The sequence below is a fragment of the Aedes aegypti genome, chromosome 1 (genome assembly GCF_002204515.2).
Source record: "Aedes aegypti strain LVP_AGWG chromosome 1, AaegL5.0 Primary Assembly, whole genome shotgun sequence".
Taxonomy (NCBI): Eukaryota; Metazoa; Arthropoda; class Insecta; order Diptera; family Culicidae; genus Aedes; species Aedes aegypti.
The window spans coordinates 301,736,082-301,748,973 of record NC_035107.1 but is presented as its reverse complement, the minus strand read 5'-3'; the positions used below and the strand labels follow the sequence as shown (position 1 = coordinate 301,748,973).

Genomic DNA, 12,892 nt, shown 5'->3' with positions numbered 1-12,892 from the left:
GGTCCTATAACTGAGAAAAAAAATGAAATTGTGTAAGAAAGTTATTCCAACTAACATTAACTCATTTAAGAAACACCATTATGGCAGTTTTATTCAGCATCATGTTAATAACATTTTGATAATTTTCATGGCCAACCTTTGTTCAGGCGTTGTTTACACAGATTTGGAGAAACTTTAAAGCATGTCGTCGAATTCCAACTTTATTTTTCAGCTTTTAAAACGTTTTACAAGCAGTTTGCTTAAGCTTTTATACGGCTGGTCTAAAAATAATTAAAAACAAACAAAAAAATATTTTTCAGGCGCTTCAATTAAAATGTAGGGTAAACAATTATCATGATATAACAACCATATTTAAAAATCGCCTGGATACTGGATTCGAACTCGAGACCTTCCAATCGTCAGCGGTATGCCTTGCCATCTGCGCCATCCTAGAATTGATGAATGAATCGTCCAGTGCAAAATATAAACCTCTCATAGCTGAATATTGATCTTGTTTGAGCTTCTATTCGACATCGTCTAATCAACACATGGTATGCTAATCAACAACTGAACAAGCATATTATTCAGCTGCTGTTCAGTGCTGATCCAAGCTGAGTTCAGTCGGCTATTTTTAGCGCACAGTGAGAAAATTTATGTCAATGATGGTCCAAAATAATGTTTATTTACACAAAGTGAAATCAGTCTGAAATGATTAAGGTGAACATGCATCGAAGCCATACCTCAAATTTTCAAGAGCACAAATCTAGAGAACCAGACTGCGCAGCGGTTCGAGCTGAAAACCTAATCGATTGGTCACACGCTGGTGGTGACCAATCGATTAAGTTTTCAGCTTGAACTGATGTTTAGTTCTCTAGATTTATGTTCTTGAAAATTTGAGGTTTGGCTTCGATGCATCTTTTTGCGTTAATCTAATTTCTTAATAATTTTTAGTTTGTTCAAAACTTCAATTTTAATGATTAATTAACTTAAATTGAAATTCATTTATTTAATAAATTATATTTGTATTAATTAATTATATTATTGATTTGTATTTTTCATAAACCTATTATGAATATATTTAAATCATTTGAAGTGTTCTGAAGACTATGCGCCTGAAAAGAAAAATGTTCGAATATCTTGACGCATTGGATTTTTTTCAGAAATGGCCAAGTAAATCATTTTTCTTAGATCGCACTATTCAGTTGGGAAGAAATGTCATTTTAAATGTAGCTCGCTATAGATAATTATTTAATCAATTCTGTCAAAGAAATGTCCACTTTTCTTGTACGGAACAACATCCCGAGCAGGCGAAAAAAGCTTAGCAATAGATAATTATAATATGGATAGCAGAAAGTGATAATAACCTGAGAGATATAATATGTAAAAGATCTGGAAACGATATCTAAAATTAACTACATACAAAAATCAAACAAAATTTTGATGTTGTCTTCAGATCTTTTATGTCAATCAAGTCAATATAACGCTTTGTTTGTCAGTACTTCGCTCCTACTAGGAATACTTAGCACAAAAGTTTGTTTTTCAAAATAATCCTACATTTCTGGAGGCTGACCATGTTTATTTTCTGAACGACTATTCAAAAAGTTTTGAGAAAGCATAAGTTATAAGCTTTGAAATGCATTCGAAACTCAACACGCATTTTATGAAATTTAGCTATAGTGTGATCGCTTTTACAAGGCTTATTTATTACTGAACAATGTGTTTGTTAATCGTCATTTTGGCCTCTATTGAATCAACTGTTCTTATAATATACCGAAGCTGAATTAGGATTTTATAAGATACTTATTCAGCTCTTATTCATGCTTATGTTAAACATGTGGAAATAGCTGAAGTGCGATGCAAGTAAAACGTTAGTTCGTCTTCTGAATATCCTTTTATACATAACATTTGTTTAGTGGAATACAGTGGGATTCCGTTTTTGGCATGCTCCGTTTTTGGCATGCTCCATTTTTGGCACCCCCCGATCTTGGCAACAAAATGGATCCGTTTTTGGCAACATTTTTGAATATCATTAAAATTTGTAATTTTTGCAAATATTTTCGTGTCTGTTGGTTCAGTCATCTGAATAATAGGTCAACTCCACACCGATTACATTCCAGAGCTCCATATTCAGCGATATTCCCTCAAACCTCACCAACTACTAAGGGCTCCCGTACGCACTTATTTACTTCGGGATGGTCGTTGGTCATTCGCATCGTTTCATGAGACGAATAATCTCCGTATCTCAACTAGAAACCAATCTCTTTTCTTAGGCATTCATACTGAGTGACCAGCCCACTTGAGTCTGCCAGTAGGTAAAAAACACTTTTCTTCATATTTGGAACAGTTTCTGTGAGCACAAGCACCGACATAAGAGGAACCAAATTTCTATGACTCACACCGAGTTACAATCATAAATTTAGCCTCAACTTTTATTTTTTGTTTTTATTATTATGGATTTACATACATTGCGTATGTAAAAACACACCGCAGTAATAGATATAAATACAGCAAAATGTCGTGTATAAAAACTTTTAAGGAATTTCATTAAATAAATTGCGTTATTCTAGAAAATTGCAAAAGTGTCCATACTTAATCCATGAGAAGAGGGCATATTTTACTACTTTAATATTTTTTAATTCCACCGGCACCATGACAAATGCAAACACAGTCCAAACTACACTTTATACTCAATAATATCATTCAAGTGTGCAATAAAAGCTTTTGATAGTGTTTTAACTTTTTGTCTGTGGTATTGGTAAGTATATTGATCTTTCTGCGTTAACTATTTAGAGCTACGTTCCCTCTTCGTTACAGATTCTGTAAGACATTAGATTTATTAAGAGACGATCCAGAATTCTATACAAGAGTTTTAATCAAGGATACGGGTCTGAACATAATCAAAATATTCCTTATGAGCTGGGTCTATGGGAATCCTTTGGGGATTCTTGGTTCTTGGGACACTTCTGAAACATTTTAACCGATTCTTTAAGATATCTGCAGTTTCCTAGCGGAAACTGAGGGTTTTTGCGGGATCCTGAGAATGTATAATTGGTTATTAGGAATTATGTCTAAAATTCGGTGATTCCTAATAATCTTTTAAGATTGCTTAGGCGTCCTATAATTTTCTAGCTGGATAATATAGATTTCTAGTGATGTTTTGAGTAGTTCAAGCGAAACCTCAAATCAGAGTTATTTGAAAAGAGCTAGTAGTAGCCTAATAATAATAAACTTTCGAAAATTTTCGAAATTACAAACCGCATTATGGATCACCTCATGCTTAAGTTTGCCCTTTTGATAGCCGTCAATCAATAATTATGAAATGCTTTACTTTATCAGAAACATAGATTAAAGCAACAATTCTAAACTTAATGAATTTTGTCAAATTTTCTGCTAAAGTCTGAAAGTTATATTGATTTTTAATTTTCATCAAATTAAAAAGAGATATGCCGTTTTGCAATACTCAGTGCTTTTGTTTTATCAATAAGTCTTTGTAAGAGCTGCAATGCATTTTTTCGTATTCTTACACAGTTCTAACAAAATGTCGAGTTCTTGAATAAAGGTCACTTATGCGATTATTGATTTTATGAGGCCCACTCTTACAAATAATGTAATTAAAACATCCAAAAAATCGTTGAAGATTTCTAGGCGTGAAAAATTTGTAAAACTTTTGCCACTAAGTTTGCGGAAAACTGCTTCGAAGTGAACCGTTCCAAAGTCTTGATGTCATATGATTCCATAAGGATCATGTAATAACATTCCAATCATATTTTCAAAACCAATAGTTGAAAAATCAAATTTGAAATATGGGTTCCGATTTTGGCACGGTTCCGTTTTTGGCAACTGAAAATTTCGACTTTGTTGCCAAAAACGGAATCCCACTGTATTGGCTTTTAATTGGGGGAAACATGTCTTGTTCAGCTCATTAGTAAAACAATATTGACTAGTCGAATGAGAATCTTTGGAAACGTTTAATAAGTGGCGATTCAACTTTTGTTCATTCTAATGCATAACGTTGAACATTGACCTAAGTTTGTGTTAAAAAAGCAACTTCTCAGCTCTTTATAGAGCAAAATTTTTATTCAGCTGTCATTACCATTATTGAACAATAATTAAACATGCATGCTTGTTTGTGGCTCTGAATTGTTAGTTGGGATTTGTAGAAATTATATTAAACATGCTTCAGCAAAGTTGTAGATCATTCAATTTCAAGCAACTTTGCCAAAAAAAAGTTTTTTTGTATCTCTTAAACTGATCGATCGGTCCGAACAAAACTGGTTTTCTGGATCTAGAGTTTTCAATTCAAATTTCTCATCAAAGTAGTCTATGAAACACTTTTAGAGCTTTAAAAAAATCGTAATTTGGTGAGTGAAGAACTCGCTATCTCCTTTCGTTTGGAAGTTATTCTTGATTTTCTATCTCCTACACAAAACACAAAACACAAAATAAAATTGTATATTATACCAAATATATACAGATGTGTTATTTTTGTAACTCTAATAAAATGCCCTGAAAAACAAAGGATTTTAAGCAGAAAAACTTTAATAACTTTTGAACTAAAAAAGATATCATCAATATTTTTGCATGAAAATTTGCGTTTTGTTAAGTTCTTAAAGTCGTTCACTGACGTCCTGACTCCATTCTCCAATTCCTCAAAGTATTTCTGGAATAATTCCTAAAAAGATCTTTGGAGGAATCTCTGAAGTAATTCATGAAGGGATTCTTAGCGAAATTTCCGGTTGAAATCTTTAAAAAATTTTGAACGACAATGTTGTAGAAAACCTGAATGACTTAGGACTTTTTCGATTAAATTCTGAAAAAGGAGAACTTGCTGATGGTTATCTTTAGAAAAATACCAGGTTGAATTTTTGAAACAATTGGGAGAAATCCTTAAGGTGTTAGTAAAAACCATTAAATAAATTCCAGTAATAATACTTGTCGTAATGTCATGAGGAATTCCCAAAAATATCTTAAAACATGTTTGGAGAAATGTCTGGTAACATTCAGAGGAAAAAAAAAATCTTATCTCCTGATCCCTGTTTGGGTTCTTTCTGTTTTTTTTAACCCCATTTGTTCTTTTTGTTTTTTTAGAGGTTTCTAAAGTTCATATTTTCAAGACATTTTTTTCGCTACCAGCCCTGTGGAGTAGTTAATGATCCTTCGGTAGGGTCGCTTGCCCCTGCGGGGGTGGGCAGAAGAAGCAGGATCAATCGTGTTACGCGTCTTTGTTTGGGCAAACTTAGTCTTGAAGAGACGAGCATCGCTGATTTTAGCGTTTTATTTACATTGTACTAATAACAAGTTCTCTTTCATAAGTGATCAGGTAAATCCTAAATCAATACATATTATTATTTCCATTACCAAAAATACTCTAAATTGTCGAAATGAGCTGATTTTTATATACACTCCTATCACAATCTCCCTATCCCGTGACGGCTATGAAGATAGTTTGGGTTCCCTGTATTTTCTTAAGTAGACGTTGAACTAACATTCCTTCCCTTCCCCCAGCGATTGTAAGGACGTGGCCAGGTGTACAATTTGATGCTTGTGTATTTCCATTACGTAGAAAAAGACGTTCATCCCAAACGTTTTTTTTTTTGCGACACTACATATAGGGTAATCAATATATTTTGGACCCCCTGGTCCATTTTCCTGCAAATTTACAAGTTTAAATCGAAAGACCAACTCAATTCGCATGCCATTTGGAAAGATAGGACTATTCCGTACTTGCATCAAGCGTTTGAACATAGAAAATGTGTTTGTTTTATCTGAAATTAATTTAATTTAATCGGTTCATCCATACAACCGTTACAACACGTTACACACAGCAATTAGAGCCGTCAGAAATTTTTCAAATGTAAACAAAAACTTTTTTCAAATTTCTGGACTAAAAGCGTAGAATTTCTTCGGTTTTCATTGCCAATCAATTGATTAGACTATGGGCAAGCATACACTGAGAAAAATCTACACGCCGAGGTCGTGTGTTTTACTTATAGAATTGCGCAATGAGAAAAACCACATGACTTGAGTGTGGTAGCCATATGGATTTCGTCATTGACTTCACGGTATAATAACATGTGTATCAACATTAGGTTGTCATGAGAAACAAACATGAATGTCTAAATATTAAATCATGAAAACCAACTGATTTGCTTATTGAATTCGAAATGTAGTGGCTTTAGATAGTCATGTGTGATAGAACATGAATGTCATGAGACTGAAAGAAGAAATTTGATAGAAGAAACCTTGCTCCCCAAAATATGGATTCGAGGCTCCTGTGCTTGTCGCAAGCTCACTTGAATGTTTTTTTTTTTTTTCAAACAAGTGAGTCAGCAACAAGCGGGGCGCCGCAAATCCATATTTTGAGAAGGCCGGGATTAGCATAGTTCATTTTATTCGAAGCTGAAAGCTAGGAAAATCTGTTAGTGGAATCCGATTTTTCTCTAACACCATACATTATATCCAATGCTGGAAGTAATGCATTTTATTTATAGAAAATTAGAATGAGCTCCTCATATTCACTCGGACATCTTCACTTAGAAAGAAAAACGAATCCACAAATTTTCCTCTAACACTTTCAGCTTCAGAATTTGCCTCTTCTCTTTGGAACATGATGATGACTGTCGTTCGACACGAGGTCCATCCGCAATTAAGTTCGCTATGGGTTGATCACTAATAATTTAGAAATTTGGAACACGGAAATCGACAGCAAGCCCATCGATTTCAAATTGACCAACTTGAACATGATGATCATGACATAAGATAATCATAAGTTAAACACACTGAATCCGTGTTGGGTGATGATCCATAGTACCCATAGGTTGACGCACACGAATTTGAAATGGAAAGCTTTAGGAACTTATGTGGAAAACTATGGAATTCATGTTGTCGGTTGATGAATCAGTCCATAAAGCAAAACTCAAGAATTGAATGTGTAATTCACACGAAGTTTGTAAGAAAATCACAACAAATCGACATAGACGTTCATGAATCGATCCATAATTTTAAACACACGGATCAAGCGTGTGGATTTTTTTCAGTGTATTAAACAACCAGTGTTGTGGACTTTGTTGCCAAACGATAAAAAACACCGGGGTCCAAAATATATATTTTGAGGGTCCAAAATGTATTGGTGTGTCCAAAATAATGAAAAGCAGTACATCACAATTCAATTATTTTCGACGTTTTCTGTATCCTACATGACCATTTGGGCATTTTTACCTAGTAAAGGAAATTTTCCTCTACATTTTGGCATGTTCTTTGACTTGGTTACGCTGCGCAATTAATTAATTGGGACAAAAAACTAAAATCACTTCCTTAGGGGGTCCAAAATACGACCGTTACCCTAGATTTCTCAAAACTAATAGACTGAGCATTACACAGCCACCCACTATTTGTACAGTCGTGAATACTATGCTAATTAGTCGCTACCAGCCCTGTGGAAGTGCTAATTCAATTTGTTGTCGCAATCAAAAGAACCGAATTTCAGTTTCCTATAAGGTCATTGATCCTCAATGAAATGACTTCCGCAGTCTCTTTCCTATTGATAGGAGAATTTTCAAGTCACTAGCAAAAGAATTTCATTGACTACAGCGTACTCCATGATCAAAAAAGTAGTTGGGACAGTTTTCCCTTACATTTGATCGATTTTCTTAATATAAACTTCAACCGCTTGAAGCCCCCTTTAAAGGTGACGAATTCTGCTCAAATTTTCACAGTAGCTTATGGGGTTCCGAATGAATAAGTTTGGGCATTTTGTAGTTTGACCATTAAACCTTACCGAGCATGCACACCGTGAAGACATCGTACTTTTTCATGGCCTTTTTGGGAGTTTTGGGATACTCGGCTCGCTCCACGCCGTAGTAGCTGAAGTTGGTCATCGAGTGGTCGGAGAAGAACTTGTTGAACGCTTGGACGATGGTCATCTGGATGGGCTTCGCCACGTTGAGGAATTGCACCTGCAAAGAGATCATCCGCAGGTTGAAGCAGAATCATTCCGAACATAACATAACATCTTACGTATTGTCCCCGAATTAAGCTACTCTGTTGGACGGCCATTTCAAGCCGATCGATATCGTCCTCGGTGGCCAAAGGGAAGGTGAACCCCAGTACAGTGGGAGTGTCCTCCAACGAAATCGCTGGCACTGGTTGGGTAAAGTTGGTGTAATTGTTGGCTACCATCTGCAGCTGGGAGTAGATGTCATAGTTGCCTATTTGATCTAATGGCTGAGCGGACGACTGCTGCTGATCTAGCATGGAGTGTAAATTCCGCACTTTGACGGTTTTATTGGCTCCTGGAAGTATACAGTATTGTGAAATCTTTTAGTGCTTTTCAAATTCCAACGCGATCGATGCGACAAAACAAACAAAAACTTGAAGTGCTCTCAGCTTCTTTATTCGAAATAAATATTTTACATGGTTTGCGTTTATGCTCTAGAGTGAATCAAATTGGCACAGGTTCGGCAATAGGGATCTGGAATTGAATGTGAAAAGAGAAAAAAAACAGATAAGTGTTGCGGTAGCGACAGATTGTCTTTAGAATATGAGCTTCAGAAACCTCATGCTTGAAAAAAGAGACCTAACAAGACTAAAAACGAGACCATCTAAAACTGTTTCTCAACAAGCAAAAAACGGCTCGCTGAAAAGTGCACTTTCCAGCGAGCTTTCCACATGGTCGGTGGTCCTTAAACCCACGATTTGGAGATGCAACAAATTAGCAATCTTACGTTAGGAACATCTTCACGAACTTAATCAGAAATTTCTCCGTAGATGTCCCCACTCATTTTTTAGAATTTTCTTCAAAATTATCGATTAAATATTTTTCTCAGAATACCAGAGCTGGTAGCGACTGAGTGTCTTGAAAAGAAACAAAATAGGAACCAAAAAGAGACCGAAAAAAAATCCAAGGAATTCGTTCAAAAATTTTGTGTCGGAATCCTCAAGAATGCAACCTGGATTTTTCCAAGGACAACCAAAAGATTCTTTTAGATATTTTTTTAAGAATGTGCTAAGTCTTGCTAGATTTTATCCGGTAATTGTTCCATCGATTTCTTTAGAACATCCTCCAAGGAACCCATATAGAACATCTTCAAAAAGCCATCCACAATTTTTCCAGAGATGCCTACATAAATATCTTGGGAATTCCTTCACAATTGTCCTCCAGAATATCTTTACGATTTCATCTAGGAATTTTTCTAAGGATTCCTTGAGGAATTACTCCATAGATTTCTTCTAACATTTCTTTAGAAATTAGAAAAAAAATTTCAAATATTTCCCAATGAACTTTTTAGAGATTTTTCCAGGCATTTTTCCAGAAGCTTTCCCAGAGAAATGTCAAGGATTTTTTTTATATATTATTACCGAAATTTTGGAAAACTTTACTTGCTTGAGATAATTGAAAAAAAAAGAAACAATCGAATTTCTGAAGAATATACAGAAGAATTTCTGGAAGAAATCCTTGAAAAACATCGGACAGGATCCTTAAAGAAATGTATGTAGGGATCGTAAGATTTCTTGAAAAAAAAATTCTATATTGTCAACAGGTCTTCTTCTTTGAATTACGTCTTCACTGGGACAGAGCTTGATTCTCAGCTTAGCGTTCAATGAGCACTTCCGCAGTTATTAACTGAGAGCTTTCTTTGCCAAAGTTGCCATTTTCGCATTCGTATATCGTGTGGCAGGTACGGTGATACTCTATGTCCAGGAAAGTCAAGGAAATTTCCATTACGAAAAGATCCTGGACAGGCCGGAAATCGAACCCAGACACCTTCAGCATGGCTTTGTAGCCGCGGACTCTAACCACTCAGCTAAGGAAGGCCCCAACAGTTCAACAAGTGTGGATCCTTAAATGAACTTTTAAAGATTCCATGGAGATTTTCATGGGAAAATCATTAGGACATTTATAGACGAACTGCTGAAGCAAACCAAGGATGAAATTCAAGTGAATTCCCTAGAAATAATTTCGGGGAACTAAATAATGAATTACAGGTGGAATTTATCCAGGAACTCTTGGAAAAGTTCTTAGTAAATTTCCACGAATAACAGCTCGAGGATTTTTTGAGCAATTCCTGGTAGTAACCGTAGTTGAAAAGGCGTAAGAAAGAATTAGTCGAACAGTGGAAACATATCTGCAGGATCTACTAATTCACTAATCATTATCCTAGGAGATCTTCCTAAGATACTTACAGAATTTTCTCAAGAAGAATTAATAAGGGTTTGTTCCACAATTTTTGAAAAAAATCGTTCATAATCTAATAGAGAAATTCCTGTAGAAGTTTCTGAAATTATTCCTGATGAATTCTTTGGAGCCAAAATTCCTCGATGAATCTGAGCCAAAATTCTTGAAGAATTAACTAAATTGTCGCGTAATAGTCTCTGAAGGTTTTTCTTGAGCCTGTAGATTTTTATCATCAGAATTTATTGCAATCAGAATAAGTAAAATACTTAAGACATCGTTTTGATTAAAATAGAGACTTTAGAGACCTTCAATTACAAATAGAGACTTTTATTAAAAGAGCGACCAAGTCTCTAAAAAGAGACCTACTACCAACCTTGGATACCTTCAGTAATTATTCTTGAGACTTTTTCAGAACGTCCTGGAAATATCAGGAATATTAAAAAACGATTGAATAATTCCTGAAAAAATCCGGAAACTATTGCTTAAAGAAATTCTATAGCAACCTATGATGAAACTTTTGTAGAAATTCCTGATGAACTTCTGCAAGGATCTCTGTAAAAAAAGTTCTGAAGTCCTTAAAAAGATTGGTAAATTTTGCAGATAATTCTGAGATACAAAAAATAGAATCAATCAAATACTTGGATAATGTGCAGCAAGATTTTCTGAAGGAACTGCTCTAGCAAACCCTCAATACCCCGAGACAAGAAATGACCCATTGAGGATTTCCTTGAACGCACTCCTGATGGCATTTTTCAAAGATCTTTGAAATCTGCGAATATCATTGATAACTGAAAAAATCAGTGGAATTACTGGAAAATCTCGGAGGAAATCCTGGGGCAGTAGGGAGCCGTATCCAATTCTAGGCACTTTCGATTCACTTCGGCAGTGGGTTTTTTTGAAAGCTACAGAGTTCAACGATATGCATCGTACTGAAGGGCTCCTTATTGCATAGTTTCAGACAATTCGGCCGAGAAAAACCCCCCATGCCAAAGTGTACCATGGAAGTGCCCAAGTGATTCTGCACCCTATCTGCAATATTTTCAGAGTAATCTCTGTGAAAAATATCTTTATTCCATTTTTAAGTAGCGGAATTTTATTTGTTGAAAGGGGAGTAATTTAAAAAAATTACAAGCTACAAATAAATGGATTCTCATTCCCTGTCGAGCTTTCGGACGAGTCAGACGCATTGTTCCGTTTCTCATCGCGCGATAATCTTTCAACAAGTGGAGTTTTTGTTTTTTCCTCACGCTGAGGTTTTTATTTTATATCCTTGCCATCCTGCTTGTGCAATACTTCGCAAGGTGATTCCTGCCGACGACGGGAAGCGAGCTGGCATTGGCGATGCCATTGCAGCATCGTTCATCTATAACCAAAGACGATCATCGAAGTCCATCATCGTCATCATCTGGTCGCCAATAACAACAACGACGACGGCGACATAGACGAGTACGGCTGCTGTATTGGAAATTGGCGCAGCAACAAAAAAAAACTACCTACACCCCGAACGGATAGATAAGTAGTTTGACTCTTTATTGCTTTTCGCCTTATTGTTTTCCCATCCACCGTCTCACGGGGTAGTTGTTTTCGGGTACATATCTTTGGTTGCCAACTTACGGCCCACGGCCCACGTTAGTAAGTTTAATTTTTTTTTTTTTTTATTATTATTAACCCATATAGGCATGAGTGAAAGCAAAAATACTGGAACCCTAACCACTCAGACAATTCTTAACGAACTCAAATGATTTTTTGTCAGTTCAATGGCCCACATATCTAGTTTCTAGAAATGGCCAGAGGAACTCGGAAATATTCCTGTGACCTGAGTTACTCTGGAGGGTTACTGGGTCAAGTCGGGTAAAAAAGGGTTATTTTTGGGACATGCTAAATTATTTTTATTTATTTGCAATGACAATCATTTTAATTTGCATAAATCATTAAGATCTAATATTCAATATTATAAATGAAGGGTTTTGCACCGTTTACAATATACCGGTTGTGGCCATTCGGTCGTAATGCCAGGAAGAACCGGCTATAGATTTGATGGATACTAAACCGTTTCAAATCTCGAAAAGTAGAAATCAAACATACATAATTGTAACCTAAAATGCGTTCCCATAAGCTTGGCACAGATGTTCAGATACAAATTTACTACTTTATCGTAAATTTGAGACGTCTCGGGACCCGAAAATGGTCATTTGTAGGATTTATCAAATGCAAAACTCATAATTATCCAATTCAATCGTTTCTTAAAAGGTTTACACTGATGCAATTTTCTTAAAATTCCGTCATGTAGTGGCCACATTATAGCCGATTCCGGAAATTATCTGTGACTTGAAATTTGCCTACCTCCAGGGGCACAAACGCACTGTACCTTTCTCACCCGACCTGACCCAGTGATCCACCGGAATAACTCTGACCACAGGAATATTTCCGCGTTCCTCTGTCCACTTCTAGAAACTAGATATATGTGCTAGTATACAGACAAAAAAATATTTGAATCCATTTAGAATCCGCTGAGCGGTGAGGGGTTTAGTATTTTTTCTTTCACTCAGGCCTATACGGGTTAATATTTGGATTGATTCCCCAGTTATCATTATCATTACTACTAGTATTCTTCTTCTTCTTTTTTTTGTTTTGTTTTGTAAATATTAGGTTAGTTGTTGATAGTTTTACAATTGTTTTTGGTTTCGGCTGTCCACTAGGGTGGTGCTAAGCCATCTCAATGGACGTAACCGATGACGG

General features: G+C 35.7%; 2 protein-coding genes across 4 annotated transcripts in view; both read right to left on the bottom strand.

Annotated features, from left to right (window-relative positions):
* The window catches only part of LOC5573536 (modifier of mdg4), a 419,719-nt gene that overhangs the window by 35,105 nt on the left and 371,722 nt on the right, over window positions 1–12,892 (bottom strand). The window lies entirely within an intron of this gene.
* Window positions 1–12,892, bottom strand: part of LOC5565167 — a 50,578-nt gene that overhangs the window by 7,965 nt on the left and 29,721 nt on the right. The window contains exons 2-4 of one of the 2 annotated variants that reach the window (XM_001649454.2): window positions 8,344–8,449; window positions 7,996–8,270; window positions 7,757–7,934 (exon numbers count right to left, since the gene is read on the bottom strand). In XM_001649454.2, coding sequence (XP_001649504.1) covers window positions 7,757–7,934; window positions 7,996–8,232 — 415 coding nt within the window. In that variant the 5' untranslated portion in view covers window positions 8,233–8,270; window positions 8,344–8,449. The remainder of the gene's footprint in view (window positions 1–7,756; window positions 7,935–7,995; window positions 8,271–8,343; window positions 8,450–12,892) is intronic. The other variant, XM_021838316.1, reaches the window with a different exon arrangement.